The following is a 17,162-nucleotide window of genomic DNA, read 5'->3' as shown; positions in this document are numbered from 1 at the left end:
TTTTGCATTAGCCTCCCAGCCCGAGGCCTGCCATCAGCACAGAACAAGACACATGCAAATCACTCCTGCATTCCCAGGCTCACACAGTATATATACACCCAACTTTTTCCAGGCAAAGCATTCTCTGAAGATGCCAGCCACAGATGCTGGTGAAACGTCAGGAAGAAAAAAATTTTTCCCTAGAACATGGCCACATAGCCCAAAAAACCCACAAAAAAACATGGATGCCGGCTATGAAAGCCTTCGACTTCACATAGATTTGAAGGTACAACCCCTGGCATACAGCAAGATACCACTAAAGTCCTCCTGAGACATGGCAGCCTAACCTCTCTTTAAAGACCTTCAAAGAAGCATAGGAGTGCTTTGGCAGATCAGCAATGAGAGTCTGACTGATGGTGAGTCTCCTGGAGGAAGGAGGCAGAGTTTGCCACCTCTTGTGTTATACCACCTAGGTTGAGTACCTTATCCTATCTAATGGGAGAAACTACCCTGAGGGCAGCCCTCAGGCTTACAGGTTTTCCTCTGCCTTTTTATTGGAACCCAAACTAGAGCCAACTGTGAAGTGTATGTATTTCATAGGGGTATATGACGCATAGCCAGCAACAAAATGGTGGGGCCAAAACACTATCACATGGCCTGAACTCCATGTACAAATCTATCTTTTGAGCTACAACAGAGTGATCCCTTTCAGACATTTCAGAACTCCTATAAGTCCCAGCCATTGTGGCCTATGATCAAGGATTATAGGAATTGTACCCTTGGTTCAGGGTTCTAACAGAGTAATTTAAGGACAATGTGATGGGGGAAGTCTTGTTGCCCTTGCTATTGTGGAATATTTTCACATCTATAGTAACTTGTCCAGCTGTCTTCTGGTAGCTCCTGAGCTACCTTCCAACTATCTCAGCGTTAGACAACAGTAGCTTGGAGACAGATGGTTAAAACCACTATTACTTTCCTTGATCTAGACACTGTACTTCTATTGATGCAGCCTAGAATTGCATTGACCTTTTTAGCTGCCACATCACACTGTTGACTCATGACTGGTGATGTCAAAATTCCTAGCCAAAATATCCAGTAGCTTTTTTCTCTAAGTCCCAGTGTAGCAGAAAGCCATGTTTGACCAACGGAGCGCTCTCTCTCTCTCTCTCTCTCTCTCTCTCTCTCTCTCTCTTTTTCTCTTGTGATGCTCACCAGGCACCTGCTGTGAAGAAGGGCCGAGGAATCCCCATTAAAGGCCCTATATGAGATCATCCTACTTGTTCAACTTGTATGCAGAAAACGTATGCTATCACACTATTTGTTGAACCTGGACACAGGAAATGGAGGAGTGAAGATAGGAGGAAGGAATAGCAATAGTCTTAACATATGTGGATGACACCATGCTACTAGCAGAAAACATCATAGACTTGAAACAACAATTAAGGAAAGTCAAGGAAGAAAGTGCAAAGGCAGGCTTACTGCTGAACAGAAAGAAAACAAAAATAATGAGCACGGAGGATCTACACAAGTTCAACTTAGATAATGAGGAAATTGAAAAGTTAAAGAGTTCCCATGCCTTAGGTCAAACATTGATCAGAACAGAGCCTGCAGCCAAGAAATCAGAAGACTAGGAAGAGGGAGGGCAGCTATGAAAGCACTAGAGCAGATCCTAAGGAGTAAAGATATACAACTAAGCACAAAAATTAGAACCATACAAGCCATTGTATTCCCCATCACCATGTATGGATGTGAAGCCTGGACAACTAAGAAAGCTGATGGCAAGAAAATCAATGCATTTGAGATACGGTGCTGGAGAAGAGTGGTGAGGATACCATGGAAAGCCAAAAAGACATACAAATGGGTCCTTGAACAAATCATGCCTGAACTCTCCCTGGAAGCCAAGATGACCAAATTAAAGCTGTCGTACTTTAGCCAGAGCTAAGGAACTCTCCAAAACAAGTAACAGAGCTGAGGAAGCTTTTGTTGCTCAGTCCAAACCGCAAAGTAAAATCCTTATAGGTCTAAATGTCTGAGTGGGCCCAGTAGCTATCCTGAATGGGCAGGAATAATCTAGAGTTCAAGAATATTTCATTCCTCATGAACAGGGGTGCGGAATGCTTTACCATCCAGATATTTTTGAACTACATCTCCCTATGTACTATGCTATCTGAGGTTTCTGGGATTGAAATATGAACCATCTGGAGAGCCAAATGCTCCCGGCTCATGTGCACTAGTTTGCAACTCCTCACCAACAGATGACCCCACATAGAGTTGTGGGGTTCTTGCTGTTCAGACACATGCTAGGTGGCCTCGGGCAAAAGAACTGCAGTTTGCCAAAGGCTTGTCCAAGTGTTAGTGCTCTTGTCCCTGAAACTGCCTGCTTCCTCCAGTCTCAGTTGTTGCCATCTCATGCCATGTCACCTCATACTTGGCTGCTTTCAGAAATGCCTGCAAGGTTAATCTTCCTCCTGCTGCGGCATCATCTTCCTGCCGTTCAAGAGTCCTGGACCACGAAAGGCCATTGGAAGCCGCATTGTGTTTCTATTTAGCTGGCAACATGATCAAAAGCAAAGCAGATGAAAAGGAGCCGCAAAGCCTTTTCCCTCCTTAGCCTTGCTGAGAGAGAGGGCAGCCAGCCGAAAGAAGAACGGTTTCCCTCTCTCACCACGTGCAGCTTTTGCCTCGGCTTCTAAGCTTCTGAAGTCAGTTATCCTCAGGAGCTGATGCTAACCTTGGTTTTTCTGTGTCACTGGTGGCAGACGGACAAAAGGAAAAGCTGGAAGCTAGGCTTCGTTTGAGCTTAATTCATCAAGAGTTGAAGATCTTTTTAAAAACCATGATGGCTTCCAGGCTGAAACTGAAAGGGGAAATATTAATCCTCCACATGCGCTACAGTTACCCATGTGGCTAGTAGAAGCTTTTGCCCCCATGCTCCCCTATTTCTGGTCACCACGCTCCCCTATTGACCTCTTCTCATACCACACTGTACATAATCCTTAGTGATGTTTTTTGTACTAATTTAACTCATAAATCGTAATTCCCATGTATCATGGGATACATGTTTGGGGAGCAATGGTGTCACCCCCCCTTAGAATGTCACCTGGTGTGGTCCGCACCTCCCTAGTGATGTCCCTGGGTGGGAGGAGTATTGTTGCATGGCGAGGCAGAGAGAGGAGGAGAAGGGGAGAGAGAATGGATGTGTGGGAGGGATTGAGAGGATATGTTAAGGGGCAGGTAGACAAGAACAGCCAGTGTGGTGGAGTGGTTTGAATGTTGGACTTTGACTCTGGAAACCAAGGTTGAATTCGTGGCTCAGCCATGGAAACCCACTCAGTGGCCTTGGACAAGTCTCACTCTCTGTGTCAGAGGGAGGCTAAGGCAAATCTTCTCTGAACAAATGTTGCCACAAAAACCTTTTGATAGATTAAAATGACTTGAAGACGCACAACAACAACAGAGAGAAAACAAAGAGTGTGCCTGTGTCTGTCTGTGTCTATGTCTATGAGAAGGCTCCATCTTCACTCCTCCTACCAGTGGCATTCAGCCCCCAGAATTTTCACACAAGGGAATGCAACCTTTAAAAAGGAAAAACATTTCCCACCTAGAATCTAAAGCAGGGGAGGGGGAGCTCCAACCCAAGGATCCCCTCCCCATCCTGAAACCCACACCTTTTAGGCTACCCTAAAGGAAATCCCCAGTTTCTCTCCAGTCATTGATTAGAGGAGGCAGTTTATGTAGTGGTTTCAGTGTTGAACTATGACTCTGGGTTTGAATCCCTGCTTGGCCATGGAAACCCACTGGGTGATCTTGAGCAAGTCATACAGTCTCAGCCTCAGAGGAAGGCAATTGCAAACCTCCTTGCAATGAAAACATTATGATAGGTTGGACAAGGTTGGAAACAACTTGAAGGGATGCAACAACAACCAGGGTGACTGGTGACAGTATGGGAAGGAAGACAGAGTCAAGCTTTTGGCCCGGGCACTGCATGTCAGACCTTTGCTCTTCCACCCCTTTCCTTGCATGTGGAAGAGAAGCAAAGATACCACATAGAAGTGCCGTGTAGAAAAGCTCCTCCCTGGGCTTCAACCAGGGAACCTATTATGTCATGAAGTGTAGCTACACCCCTAAAGTCATCCAACCTACCAAGATATGTAAGCGAAGGAAACTGATGCCCACTTATCCAATGTTGGGTTCCTACCCTGATCAAAAGGATCACCTTGCCTAACACAAACCTGCCTGAATGGCGAGAATCTCTACAGAAGCATGATTTCTTGTACAGCAATGCTTTCCAGCATCAGAGCTGGCCTGGATGGTAACCAGAAAAATGAACCTTACCTATTGCTGTCTGATCTTTTGAACTCACTCCCTTAAGAGAGTTTTTAAATAAATTTTTATGAAAGCAGTATACAAAATCTTCAGGCTGTACAAGAATTCTGCTTTTTTTTTTTTTTTGGTCCATTATGTGATAGCTGTTCTATTATTGTTTCAATTATAAATTCTGGGCTGTCCAGGAAATACTTAAAAATGAATCACTTTTAAGGGAGTTCTGTTACTGATAACTGCTGCAACCATTTTTTTATGCATCTTGGATTAAAGGTTTATTGTGAAGGGCCTTGAACACAACATCTCTAATTTGAGAAATAAAGCATTTCAATGGAAATATTGAATAGGATTTGAAGCAGGTTTCAGTGGTGCCACCAAGGGACCCCGTTTAGTAGTGTGAGCAGGAAGACTCCCAAATGTGACAAGGCTGGTTTTCATTATTTTGAAGTGAGTGAAGTAATCCACATTGACATCTAAGCAGTATAAATCAAGAATCTAAAATTACCCACCTGCACTATTACAAGCAATCAGTGTGGAGGTTCCCCCCTTGTCTATCTCTTCATTTGGTTGCCAACACAGAGAGACCATAAAGAAATAATACCTAGTTGCATTGTGGTCCCATTTTCCAAACAGCTCTGCCACTGCTAGAGTTCTCTGTCTGGAGTGGGCATAGAGGGCAAGCCCAGATGTTGGCAATTACATCTGAACAGCAGATCTGCAGGGAAAGCACAAATGGCTCTGTAGTTTGGTCATGCCTTGTTGATTTGTAATGGAGCCTTTCTCATGTTTCTTCGAGAGGTATTAAAAATCTTTCAGTTTCATGCATTCCTCTGTATCCTTCTCCGTTTTTTCTGGTTCTTCTTTCATATTGGGTTTTGCTGTTTTTATTCAGGGGATGGGGAAAGAGAGGGAAATCAATCCTATTTTTGGTATACATTTCCCCCTAACATACACATTTTCCTATACAGTTACCCCTCCTTTCTTGCAGACTTGAATATGATCCCCCACAAAAATGGAGGGCTGACAGTACATTTATTTACATATAATTCAAAAAAGAAAGCGTGGGAGAACCTGCCACTGTGGATTCTTCCCCAAAATGGGAAAACAGAAGATATGCATGTACTTTCTTGATAGATCATAAATAGGATAAATTAATTTTTAACATTAAATTCATATTAACATTGATAATAGGACTATCTTTTCCATTTGTTATCTTCCCTTACAAGTGCAGAGGTTCAACTTGAATCGCTTCCTCCCATTAGTAGCAGCAGCTGGGGCCTACAAATCCCAGGTTTCCCAGTTGTAATGTTTTCAGGTAGCTTTGATTTCTGGAACCCCCTTCGTCTCCCCTCATCCCTTACTTTTGAAATGTGATCTTTTAACTTTGCTTTAATTGCAGCCGGTGTTACCTTCTCCATCCTGAGCTACTGGCAATTAAGGCTCATCTTTGAGCTGCACCTTTCGGATCAAAGTCAGACATTCTTTCATCAACTCTCAGGCCCCTTGCAACTTTATTTTTGGGTAGCTCAGCTCTTTATAAGCTCATTAGCTCTCCAAAAAATCCCTTGACTTTTTTGGAGTCAGCCTTGCTTTGATCCAGTAGAATCAGTTCTCTGGGCTTAATAGGCTTTGTAGAACCTGATGTGGTCAGATCAAAGCTGATCCCTTTACAAGATGTCTATTTCACTGGACATTGGCTACTTGACAAGTTTTTAAAGATGAACTACTTAATATGAGCTGTTAGGTAGTTCAGAGTGAAGGCTTTACAAGCATATTTATGTATCGAATGGCCTAAATCCATTGAAATCCAGTGTCTTTGTATTTTTTAAATTTTAGAAAGCATTTAGGAATAGAATCTCTCCAGATGAAGAAACTAGAATGTGATACTTCTGGTATTACAAGCCATTCTTTAGCTTACTAAAGTGAGAGGTTGAGGAACGTTCAACTCTCCAGTTGCTTTTGACTCCCAACTCCTAGAGGTTTCAGCTGGCATGGTCAATAGGTTCCCCAGCCTGACTTAAATAATGGACACAGTGGCTTAGGGAACATGGCAAGAATGGATTTTTAAAAGATAATATTTACCCAGTGCAGTCTAGTGGTTCGAGTGTAGGACTTGGACTCTGGAGATTGAGGTTCGATTCCTTGCACCACCTTGGAAGCCTGCCGTGTGGCCTTGGGGAAGTCACATACTCTCGGCCCCAGAAAACCCCACGATAGGTTCATCCTAGAATTACCATAAATCAGAAATGACTTGAAGGCACACAACAACAACAACAACAACAACAACAACAACAACAACTTATCCAAATAGTTTTATTTCTATTCAGTTAAAATAAACAGACTTACTAAAGAAACAAACTTTACTGAGAAGTTTTAGTAAAAGTTTCCTATTCAGTAAAATTTTTCTAGGACCTGATGTAACAGTGTAATTCTTAACATAGAATCACTTTAAAAGGCAAAACAATGCAACAGTTAAAACAACCATTTCAGACAGCAGCAACAAGAAATAGCTGCAGCATGTATTTTCTCCATTTGAAATGTGGTATGAACTAAAGCCAGGGGTTGTCAGAGTTGCCCCTGAAGTTAAGTGAAGCCTGTTTAGCTGTGTTTTAACCATGTTAGAAGTAAGAGTGTGTGTGGAGGAGTGAGAAACTGCAAGGGATTGTTACGTGGGAAGCAAGGTCATATAACCACCTGGTACTGAGTGGGAAAGAACATTGGCTGTTGGGAGAAGAAGCTCTCGGAGGGGGTTTATAGAAGCAAAATGTATCTTGTAGCTTAATTCTGGCAGTGGGCTGCTACTGGTTTTTGATAAACGTTTCCTGGGTTCATCCATCAAATCTGTTCATGGAGTTAGGTAGAGAGAGGGCATTACAGGGCTTTTCTCTACCTGTTCAGATAGACCAGGGGTCGAGGAACCATTTCAGGTTAGGGAGCTGGGTTTTCCTCACTTTTGGAGCCACAGGGCAAGGGGCGTAACAATATTCCCTGGCATCTCCTTGGATTCTGGGCACAGTGCACACACAGAGTGCACACACATGGACTGGATGGCCCTTGTGTTTCTTTCAACTCTATGATTCAATGTAGACTTGAGTAGGTCAGACCTTTTCAGGAGCTTCACTTGAATGTCTGGCGCTTCCTCAGTAGGGACTGGACAATCCAAGTGCTCTCTCTCTCTCTCTCTCTCTCTCTCTCCAGGCCAGCAGTGGGGAACCATAAGGCCTTCCAGATGTTGTTCCCCTCAAGTCTTACTTGTGGGTTTCCTGGAGGTAACTATAGGAGCAGAATGTTTCATTAGATGGTCCTTTGTCTGACCACACATAGCTCTTATGTCCTTTGCAGTTTATGGACTTTAGCCTTACCATTGTAGCAAATGCATGCATATTCTCTCTCTCTTTCTCTCTCTCTCTTTCACTCCTCCCCCCTTCTCTTGTCTCTGTTTCTTCCCATTCCCCCTCCCTGCACCAGATGCTGTATGTTGCCTCAAGACCTATAAGGGGACACACCAAATGGGATTTGCTCTTTTCTTTCAGTTGCGAAGTCTCAGAATCCCCCCTTAAGGGCTGCAGTTTTCCACTTCATTTAAAAGTTTTAAGCTCTGTCAATTGCTCCTTCCAGCGCAGCTGAGGAAATGCACTTTTTCCGTTTTGGTGAGCTTGCATCTTCCCAGTCTTCAGAGGAAAAGGCCTGAGAATAGGCATGAAATTAAGCAGTAGCAGGCCTTTGAAGCTAAAGACATAACCACCATACCTGTTCCTGTGATTCCCTGTCCATCCGGAGAGACAGCTCAATCCTGGCACTGCTCAAGCATATTCCATAACGCTTTGAATGGGGACCTAATTTCAGAGAAGATGACCCTTTCTGCAGTGGCAGAGTTAAGGAGGCTAATGCCCAATGTATTCCTTTCCGGTTTCAAACTGTCCTTGTTGCAAGTATGTTTTTCTGTCCTGAAAACCTAATCAAACATACTAGGTGTGGGTCAATGGAGGAATTCCTCTGAATGCAGACAGCAGATTCAAAGAATCTATTTTTATCAAGATGGTAGTATTGGAGGAAGGGCTTTTTTTTTTAAAAAAGCCTCATTGCCTGTTACAATCCTGATACTTAGCCCCCTTCTCCTAGTGGCTTCTATTTACATTTTGCTTTTTAAAAATGCACCAGGAGTGCAAAATCCCATTTATGTACAGATGGGTGAATCTAATTCAGTTTTGCTCTCTTTCTCATCTCTTTGGCCCTAAGGGGATTGCATCTTATTTCTGCATCACTGTTTGTGTGTACACACGCAGTGGTTAAATGTCTGTACTGCAGCCATTCACTCACAAACCACAAGGTTGTGAGTTCACTTCTAGCCAGGGGCTCAGGGTCGACTCAGCCTTGCATCCTTCTGTTGGTCGCTAAAACGAGTACCCAACTTGTTGGGGGCAATTGGCTTACACATTGTAAACCGCTTAGGGAGTATTCAGGTGCACCAGTAAGGTGTATAGAAATGCACTTGCTATTGCTATTATTTTACTTATTTAATTTGTATACTGCCTTTCTCCCAGAAGAGATCCAAGGCAATTCACAGATAGACCAAAGTAGCTCACAGATAAACATGAACATGTGTAAAAATTATAATGCATTTTTGTTTGATGTTTCCACTAATATATGCATTTCTGTGCACATGGCTCTTTATTATACATCTGTTTATATTTCTTTTTTAAAAAAATGACAACAGCATCACCAGTTTCTGAAAAGTGCAACAATCTAAGGACAATTACAGTTTAGTAAATATAGTTCTGCAGTAAAATGCAAATTGAATGAATTTTTCCACTCCTGTTTTTAACACTATCTTTGCCCTGAATGTAACATCAAGATAGTCACCTAGAAAAATGTCCCCTGAGCTTCTCTGATAAATGGTCTTTCGTGTAGCTTTTAAAAATGGCTTCTCAATTGTGATGCAGGCTTCCTAGCACTCCAGCACAGCACAGACTGAGAAACACTTTGTTTGGGACATGGAGCTCCCCGCTCACAAGTGAATCATCCTTGAAATGTCAGGATGGAGTGGGGTGATAGCACAGTTTGTTATATATTTCTCCCTTTCTCCATATACTGGTACTCAGGGTGCCTCCAAACAGCGTTGAAGAAAAAGATAGAAACAAAACACAGTAAGTTATATCTTGGCTTTTTAACTAAGATCAAGTGTAGTAATCATATTAAAACAGATAAAAATTAAACAGATCATATTGAAATTACACCTGAAGAAAGAGCAATTCAAAATCACATCAGCTTTTAAAATTGTAACATCCCCATCTGTTAAAAGCCTCTTCCTCAGCATGCAGCCAGTTGCCAAAAAACCTGATGAATAAAAAGTCTTTATCTACCATTGAAAGAACGATAGGGATTGGGTGGGCTGCCCTATCCTGGGTGATCTGAAGTGGTTATTGAGAACATTTTTCCACACCAAATATCCCTCAGATGTAGGCATGACCAAACATGCTCATATGAAAAAAATGCAGTCCTTCAGATAGCAGGACTTCAATTGCATTGAGGTTAACTAGAAACAAACTCTGCATAAGAAGCTACTAGAACCATTGTGGTGTGATGGATGGAGTGTTGGATTTGTTTCTGGCAGACCCACACAGCTCTTGTTAAGCGACAACCCAAACATTACAGAAAGGAAGTGGGAGGCAGCAGTTGTCAGTAGCTGCAAAGAGGAGATGCTTACTTCTATTCTGATCAGTTGTTTTCATGCTCCAAATTACATCCATGAAACCAGCTAGTAGCATAGTTTTGAGTGTAAAATCAGGTTAATGTCAAAACAATTAGAAAGTCTCCACCCATTCTTGCCATGTGTACCAGAAAAATCCAGATTAATCTTCAAGAAGGACTGGTAGGTAACACTGTTTTGCCTAATAGCAGGGCCAGGTCAGCCCTGCCATCTTGTTCCTTCTTACAGCTTCCTTTGTTTTTTCTGACTAGGTGAACACAGCCATGCATGAAGCAAAGCTGATGGAGGAGTGCGATGAGCTGATGGAAATCATCCGTCAGCGTAAGCAAGTGATTGCTGTAAAGATAAAAGAAACAAAGGTAGGACCACAAGACTCTGCTTATTGGCCTTCCCCCAGTTTGCACCTCCTTTTCATCCTCTCCATCATTGTGGTAAAACCTTTCCCACTTTGGTATACCATTTTCCTTTTTGGCATGTGAAGATTTCAGTGTGCTCATCGGTCCCTTAGAAATCATGCCAAAGCCCATGTGTAAAGCCCTTTCATTCAGATGGGCTGGCCAGCCAAAGTGGCCAGGATAATTGGCTCTCTTATATCCAGAGTTTAGACAACTTACCTTTTGAACTACAACTCACAGAATCCCCTACCTAGTGTAGCCACTGACTATGCTGGCTGAGGGATCTGGTGAACTGTAGTGCAATAGGTTTCTTTTTCAAGCTCTGTTTATATCCATGTCAGAATTTTGTGGTGGAATTTTGGTCAAAGAAAGAAAGAACATAATATGATATTGTTATAGCACAATGTCTCACCAAGGACTGCTGTGTGTCTATATCTGGACTATATGCACCTAATTGTCTTAGACAATCTTGGTTTCCCTTTCCATGATGTAAGAAAGCCAGTAGCGTCTCTTACAGAGTTAATATGAGGCTAAATCAAATAAAGATGACAAAGCACAGATCTGCACATTTCAAGAAGCAATGTCTACATCAGAGAAGGGATTTGTGCCCCTCCCTGTTTTTGCTGAATTGCAGTTCCCAGCACTCCCAGGTATGAATGCTGTAAGCTTCAGATCAACAACATTTGGAAGGCCACACAATTCATCTAAATAAAGAATGTTAATATAATATAGGAATAAAGGGTAGAGGTCAGGAATAGTCTACAATCCTAGGGGATGAAGGCCCATTGAATGCTATGATACTTACTGTTAAATAAAGATACACAGTATATGATTGCATTGTTATGCGACTTGTTTCCTTTTGAGAAAATCTTACTGAACATGGTGACCCCTAGGTAAGTTCAAAATGCATATACTGACAGTGAAAGAGACATATATTGCAAGTGCAAATCTTTTTGGTCATTGAATGAGAGTGAAGGGATGGAGAGAGCAATAGTGCAGTTGTTCAACTTCCAGAGATTCTCTTTCCTTCAGTGAACAGTTTTGTACAAAGAAATCAGTTTGTAGGTCTTTGGTTAGAATCCTATATACTGTATGCCCATATTCCATGGGAAACAGAAACAGTCAGATCATGTATTTGGTGAAGAATTCACCTTTCTAATCAATTCAGCTTTCATTTTGGATCAAAAAATAAACCAAGCTTGTAGTCCTTGTCAAATGCTTCTTGAGTTGGAAGGTGGAAATTTAGAGAAATTGGCTGCACCAATCTCAACTGCTCCCCACTCCCTTATCCCAGAGGTTTCCACAGCTAATTCCAACCCTACATGGCACTCCATTCCCTCTCTGTCCAGCTCAGTCCAAGTCTGGGGAGCTCTAGACCTTACAGGGAGTTCCTGAAAGGAGAAGGAGACAAGGAGCAAGTATATCACCCCTCCTTATCCACAGATTTTTTTAATCCACAGATTCAATCAACCATGGATTGAAAATAGCTTTAAAATATATAAATTCCAAAAGGCAAGCCTAGATTTTGCCATTTTATGTAAGGGACACCATTTTACTATTTGATTGTATCCAGTGGAACTTGAGCATCCACAGATTTTGGTATCCACAGCGGGGTCCTGGAACCAAACTCCCAGCAGATACCAAGGGCCCACTGTATATCCGCTTTTCTTTAAGTCTCAGAATCCAATCTCAGTAGCAATGTCTAAGCAAATGTAAAGGTTGCAAGAAATAACCAATATTGTACCATATTTCTAAATGGGTACATTTATTTGCATTGAAGTGGTAGGGGAGAGCAACTTGGAAATGGTGTAGCAGAGAAAAACAAGGAAAGAATAATTGAGTCTGTATTTTACACATGCGAGATATGTATCTCAAATAGACCAAAATTAAAGTAACACAGAAGCACAAAGTATCCAACAAGTCAGGAATGAGAAAAAGCATGTTCCACTGCCAGATCTTTTTTTAAACCCCCTAAAATCTGCAGTATCCAAGGCAATTTTAATTCGTCAATCATAGCTCAACTGTTCCAGCCTAGCTTTGCAGCTGTATGAGAAACCATGTTTGGTCCCTGATGAATGGAGCTGAATACAGTTCATTAATTAGTGGAAGCTCTTATTACTGGCCTTTAGAAATGAATAACACAAGAGAGATAATTTAGAGAGATAACGCAAAGTGGAAAACAAGGTCAATGTGAGGCCTCCTCTCTCAAGGAATTGTGACAACTTCCCAGAGTTTCTAACACAGAGTTTATCATTACTAACAGTCGGAATTTTTTTTCACACTAGTGAGTTTGAAAGTGTGCTTGATATTAGATGGGGAGTATCTGCTGAAATATCTGAAGCCACAAGGCTGGCTGAGTAAGATTTCCTATAGTTGTGGGCTGGACATCAGTGTCCAGCAGTGTTATTCTACTCTCCTGCCATGACTAGTGGAACCAGAATAAGCAATGATAGGAATAGAAACCCACCCAGATTAGAGAAGTATGTGTAATAATATATCTAGGTTGCAGAATTCAGAATTCTGTCCTCTCCCCTGGTTTTCCTAGCTTGGTATAGATTTTTTTTTCAAAACTGGAAACACAATTAAATTGGTTTTATGTGGGCATTGCCAAGGAAATGCAGGCAGAATTGATGCATGCTTGATAAAACAAAGCAACCATTACACAACCACTATGGCAAGATGCTTCAAGCAAAGGGAGAATTTTAGACTCTGAGGTTGAAGAACTAATAGTACCTTGTCTTTTAGATTTGAATAACTTAGTTGGCTTTTATCTTGGTTGGTTGAACTTAGTTCCGATATCGGGTGCTTTAATTACTAAAATCCCACGTTGCTCCAGAAAACACAACACCGGACTCCTCATCTGTATTCACCCTTACCTGCACTGCTGTCCTTCCAGGACTTCTTTGGTGTGCAGGGACTGCTGGGCATCATGCCATTCACCTCCTTGCCATGCCAGGTGTTTGCTGCTCCCCCCTTGCCTTTCTTCCAATCATTTTCTTGATGAGTCTGGGCATAAACGAACCATCTATCAGCCCATTAAGTCCCAGCAGGAGAGTCATTTCCTTGTGCAAACAGCCATTTGAAGTTTGGTTTGCCTGCTGCTAGCTGGAATGAGCCTCTCTCTCTCTTACTTGGCATTGGCTTTGACATTTCATAGTAATGATGAATGAAGGTGAGCTGCAGAAGATTGGCAGGAGCAGCACCAGCGAGCTGAGTTTGGCAACAAGGAGAAAAGTGTTTTAATTGCTCCGCACAGCTGCATTTTACTCACTTTCTTCCCTACCCTCTCCTTGCCACCTGCAGCTCTCCTCCCAGATCATAGTCATCGGATTTTGGAGCAGAAAGATGTCCTCTTTCTCTCCTGGGGTTTTCACCAAAATGTCTTGCTTAGATGTAAGAGCAATTGCCATAGTTTGGTGATGAGGGCATGTTTTGTATATTAAAAAAGTCCCAACTTCACATTCCATCATTTCATTTCCAGATAGTGCTAGGAAAAATTTCTGTCTGAAATCCCAGAGAGCTGTGGACACCAGGATTGTACATGCAGATTGCATGCATCAGAGATGTGCGTTGCATACATCAGAGATGCATGATAGAAAATTTTATACACACACACACACTGAGAGTCATAGTTGTCTGGACTGTTGTTTTGCACTCACTTGTGTAAAGTGGGCTAAATATGGGATATAAAGTTCTAGTATGAGAGAAAGGCACCAACAAACTCTGTTGCTCAGAGGGATAAAGGCAAAGAGTGAACTCAGCTAAGCTTGTTTCTATTTTGCGAAATCTCTTACTTCTCAATCAGTCACAAGTACATGTAGTTCAGACAAATGTCATGAGTTGCCCACGAACTTGCACATCATTTAGTGAAATGAAATATTCAAAAAATTGTTATGAATCAGATTTTTCTCAACTTGACATGGAGCTGATAAGTAATGCAGAGAGTGAGTAAGTGAAGCTGGAGATGTTATAGTTATGCCTCTGCAAAAGAAAATTAAACTGTCAGTATATAACAAGTATAGCTGTCTTTCAGTACATATCCTAAGAAAAGTGAGAGCCAGCATGGCACAGAGGTTTGAGTGTTAATGAAGACTCTGGAGACCAAGGTTTGACTCTCTGCTTGGCCACGGAAACCCCCACTGGGAGCAAGTCACACTCTCTCAGGCTCAGAGGAAGGCAATGGCAAATGCCCCGTGAACAAATCTTGCCAAGAAACTGGGGTTCGCCTTAGGGTTGCCATAAGTTGGAAACATAAGGCACAGAAACATAAGGCACCAATAGCACAGCAACAACCTTAAAATGTAGTAACCGTTCAAGTGTAGTCATTTTTGTTAAATATAAGGGAAGTATATGCTGTTCCCTTGCTGGGCCTGGGTCTTTCCCATCACCTGTCATCAGATTGTTTTTCAATTGGCGATGCCATGGATTAAAGTGCAGTCTGTCTGCATGTAAAGAAGGTGATCTGAGCTTGTGGCACTGAGAAATCCATTCCAGTATTTCATTTCTGAGCTAGAATCTCCACATTAGTGAAGGTGGTGGGTGCTCCTACAGCTTGCAAATGTCCTTTTGAGAGTCTGTCATCATGCTGCTTCTTAGCTGCCTCAGGGATGTTGCATTGTGAAGTTTGGTGCATTTGACACCAGTATTTGCTCCATCTCAGATAACTGAATAAGACAGCACAGATTTATGGCCAGTGACTGTGTAAATTTCTTGCTAGTTGTGTTTGGCAGCAGGACCATTACTAGGTAGCACAATTACCCCCAGGCCAGAGCAGTAGCAGAAATATCAGTCATAAATCAAGCTGTTATTGATTGGAAAGGAGTACAACTTCATCCCAGAGCCATCAGTGGAGCTTCATTCTGCTTCCCCTGAAAGAGAAGGATTCCAGGAGCCAGAATATGAGATTCTGTTTGATAGCCAGAGCTTGGAATTCTTCAGTGCATTCGTTTTGCACAGGGAGACAAGTAGAGTTTCCAGGTTGTCAAAACAGCAATAAGGGGCAGTTAAAATTCATGACATGCACAGCTGACAACCATGAAGTAGCTACAGTGGTCCCTTCACATTTGCTGGGGTTAGGGGTGAAGGATCCCTGTGAATGTGGAAAAATTGCAAATAAAAAAACCTCTCTTCTTTTACCCAAGATAATATCTTTCTGGGAATCTCCAGATCCTTCAGTGCAACCCTATGATCAACCTCTGGCAGAGGTTGATCATAGAATCATGCTGGAGGGCCTACAGGTACCTAGAGAAGTGTTTTCTATAGGAATGACTAGGTTCTCCAGCACAACTTTATGGTCCACTTCCAGCATACTTGCACTGGAAGATTTAGAGATTCCTAGAGACAACATATTAATAAAAAAAATGCAAATAATCAAATCTACAAATGTCAAAGCCACAAATGTGGAGGGCCAGCTGTACCAGCAAATATGTGTTTTACTTCAGTATCAAATGAAAGTACTGTATTGATTTTAGTAAACCTAGTCATGTATTTCTCTAACATATTATCCACATTCAAAATTAACATATTGTCCAAATTAATAAATTTCATGACAACACATATTTGTGTCTTTATGAAAGGCCCACAACCCAAAATATAGGATTTTTTTGGCAACTTGTTCAGTCTATATAAAAGGAAAGGCTTTCCAACCCTTATAATAAGGGACACTTGCCAGTCCTATGAGGGACAATTTTTCTGGCCCTCAAAAGACATTCTACATAATAAGGGATGCCTTGCAATCCCAGGCCCATGTTAGCTTGAGACGGGCTCATGTGGAGCCTGTTTTCATTTGAGTTTGGGTTACCTTCTTTGCTATCGGCATGTGGATGTCAGAGAATCAAACTAGATCAGACCAACCATTGAGCAGAATGAGACAGCCACCTCTTCAGACACATGCTGGGAGCACCAGCGGAGCTCACACTGTTCCTTATCAACTCCTGGCCACAAAGCTTGTCTTGTACCCCTTACAGTAGGGATTTCTGGATCCTTTCCTGTTGCCTTTTTCATTGGTATTGTCTGAGGAAATTTCAAATATTAATCTAGTTGTACATCAGGTTGGGGTGGGACAGAGACCTTATGCTTTGTCTGATGCAACAAATGTCTTCATCTGGCCCTGCAAACCAGCCTTTCCTAGAACCTGAACTGCTATTTGGATCTGATCAAGTGCAGTATACTCCATAAAGGTTCAGGCCATAATAGGGTATACTAGCTTTCCAGGTACCATAAGAATCTTGGATGTTGTTTCTTTGGAGTTCTCTCATATTGGAACCAGATCCTGTTGGCTGCTGAGTTATTTTGCTTCAGAAGATTTCCCTGTATACAAACCTTTTCAGGCAAGTCTACAATTGGACCTCCATATTTGCAGCTTTGATTATTTGTAGTTTTAATGATTATGTTCTGTCTAAGAATCTCTAGGTCCTCCAGTGCAACTCTGCCAGAGGTTGACTCCAGAAGTTCCTGGAGAAAATACTTTTCTAGGCATCTGTAGGTCCTCCACCATGAATTTATGATCAACTTTTGGCAGATGTCGACCATGGAGTTGCACTGGAGGACCTCGAGATTCCTAGAAAGGTGTTCTTTCAGGTAAAAAGAATAGTGGTTTTTTATTTGTGTTTTTCCCACATTCATGGGGGTCCTTCACCCCTAACCCCAGCGAATGTGGCAGGACCACTGTACATCCATATCAAATTGTAGATCTTCAAAGTTTCTATTTTTATACTGCATGTGTTCTTTGGATATTTTTAATTTAATTTAATCTT

At 41.9% G+C, this 17,162-nt stretch overlaps 1 protein-coding gene across 3 annotated transcripts in view; it reads left to right on the top strand.

Moving 5' to 3' along the window:
- The window catches only part of LOC149308879 (E3 ubiquitin-protein ligase MID2), a 203,834-nt gene that overhangs the window by 148,031 nt on the left and 38,641 nt on the right, over window positions 1-17,162 (top strand). For all 3 annotated transcript variants that reach the window (XM_089536612.1, XM_089536613.1, XM_089536615.1), the window contains exon 4: window positions 10,264-10,371. In XM_089536612.1, the coding sequence (XP_089392738.1) occupies window positions 10,264-10,371 (108 nt within the window). The remainder of the gene's footprint in view (window positions 1-10,263; window positions 10,372-17,162) is intronic.

Source organism: Sceloporus occidentalis, unplaced genomic scaffold (genome assembly GCF_023333645.1).
Source record: "Sceloporus occidentalis isolate IW3139 unplaced genomic scaffold, rSceOcc1.0.p SCAF_8, whole genome shotgun sequence".
In the NCBI taxonomy this organism is placed as follows: Eukaryota; Metazoa; Chordata; class Lepidosauria; order Squamata; family Phrynosomatidae; genus Sceloporus; species Sceloporus occidentalis.
This window is presented reverse-complemented; position numbering and strand designations above follow the sequence as displayed.